We start from the raw sequence: 1,989 nt of genomic DNA on the forward strand, positions 1-1,989 counted from the left end.
GAATATACACGACCCAACTTGGCTCTCTCCTCCATGCCCACTTTACTCTTGAGATTATCAAATAAGTAACCGTAATTATTTATGTAATCTTCAAAACACTCAAGCTCAGCATCAGACTTGAAGATATTTGAGAAGTGTTTATGAAAAAAACTACCAATCTCCTTCATAGTAAAAGTCCATTCATTAGACTCCTTCTTAATACCCAAGATAAGATTAGCACCAGATTGTCCTTTAACCCAATTGAAAAAATATTTAGTGCACGTGTCACCCTCACAATTCCATTTCAATTTGGTACGTTGACGCCAATAAGTGCCAGCAGCAATAGAGAATTCCATAAGCTTTTTGTGACATGATTTGTAATTAACAGTGTCACCACCATTCTCAATATCCAAAAGATAGGACTCCAGGTCCTGATCAAAGGCCCTCCACTCTAGTCCCCATTCGTCTTTTTTGTTACAAGCCTAGACTCTGAAAGCGTTATTTATACGTCGCAATTTTGACAAAAGAGCATGAGAAGCATCACCCTTATCTTTTCTTTCCCAGCTTTCTTTAACCAGACCACTGCATTCGGCATGGTCAAAACACCAAGTCTCTAGTTTGTAAATTTTCTTCTTGGTATTAAGAATCATATTTGTCTCAAGGATTATAGGTGCGTGATCCGATATTTGAATAGGCAGGTGTTTGATAAAAGTATTTGGGAATAGAGAGAGCCAATCATTAGAAGCAAAACCCTTATCAAGTATTTCGTAAGTTCGATGTGGATTCTCTCTATTATTGCACCAAGTGAATCTAGATCCCTTAAAAGGAATATCTATCAGAAAATGTAAATTTTTCCAGTATAAGAATAAGTTTCCTCCTCTAATCAATTTATCATTACCACCTAACTTATCAGAGGAGAATTCGACTTGGTTGAAATCACCAAAAAGCAAGAAAGGTTTGTCGAGGGAATTAAGATGACAGGTAAAAGATTCCAATACAACACCACTCTTAGTGGGATCAGGTTCACCGTAAACACAACGCAAATACCACAAACTACCTTTACACTGATTAACCAAGAGGATAATAAGATTGCGACTGGAAAATACACATTCTAATTTACAACTACTTTTCCAGCCAACCCAGAGCCCTCCTTTTAAACCATCAGCATCACACCCAGCAGACTGAAGAAAACCGATAGGGCACAAAAGAACATCAACTGATCGTACATCACACTTAGTTTTAGAAAGGAAGACGAAGTCTAAATTATTATGAAACGACCTACAAATTGCTCTAATTTTAGGGATTGAAGGGGCAAGTGAATCCTTAAGACCCCTACAATTCCAATCCAACTCGTTCATGGAGAAAAATGAGATTGAGACCACCACATTCGGGCCACCCAACAACATTGGCAGACCCCGACTTCACCCTACCAAGCACAACTCATACGAGAACCCAACAACCTTTAACTTACACTAGCAGGACCACCACCTCCGGATCAATCAACCCAACCGAAACACCCAAGACAAAGCCTCACCAAACACAATAAAGACCACTACACCCAGACTCACCATTCTGAAGAGACAAAGAAAAGACCCGACTACTACCAGGAGAACCCAAAACCATCAGCAGCCACATACACCAAAACTGCTAAATAAACATGCCTCGACAACTAGAAACGCGAATGACACAAAAACATCATAGACGCACTTGCAAGAAATAGGAGCAGGAAAAGAAGACCCACCAACAAGACAACAAGGCAGATCAAAACACCAAACTGCAACCTAAATCACCAAGGGACACCTCCCAGGACCACCGCCAAACAAGCAATCAGACTAAAAGAAGGGACGACACTGATCGACAACAGGGAAGAATGCAGATGGAACAACGGGTGGGGGAAATGGGGGGATCACTGTATCGGACCCAAAAGGCAACCACTAAGGAATTAGCTGCGCAGACAGATGAGTTAACTCATCTACACACCTAGACAAGCTCCTAGACGGAACAAACAAC

The 1,989-nt window shown here is 40.7% G+C and overlaps 1 protein-coding gene across 1 annotated transcript; it reads right to left on the minus strand.

The window, feature by feature from the left end:
* Positions 1-461: 461 nt before the first annotated feature.
* On the minus strand, positions 462-1,385 carry LOC141588291 (uncharacterized). Its single transcript, XM_074409741.1, has one exon. The coding sequence runs from the start codon at positions 1,383-1,385 to the stop codon at positions 462-464; it is 924 nt and encodes a 307-aa protein (XP_074265842.1).
* Between the last annotated feature and the right edge of the window lie 604 nt (positions 1,386-1,989).

The sequence above is a fragment of the Silene latifolia genome, chromosome 1, assembly GCF_048544455.1.
Source record: "Silene latifolia isolate original U9 population chromosome 1, ASM4854445v1, whole genome shotgun sequence".
NCBI classification, from domain to species: domain Eukaryota; kingdom Viridiplantae; phylum Streptophyta; class Magnoliopsida; order Caryophyllales; family Caryophyllaceae; genus Silene; species Silene latifolia.

Bases quoted from the DNA above. Each gene is read 5' to 3' on its own strand.
- LOC141588291 (XM_074409741.1), bottom strand. From the start codon at position 1,385: ATGTTGTTGGGTGGCCCGAATGTGGTGGTCTCAATCTCATTTTTCTCC.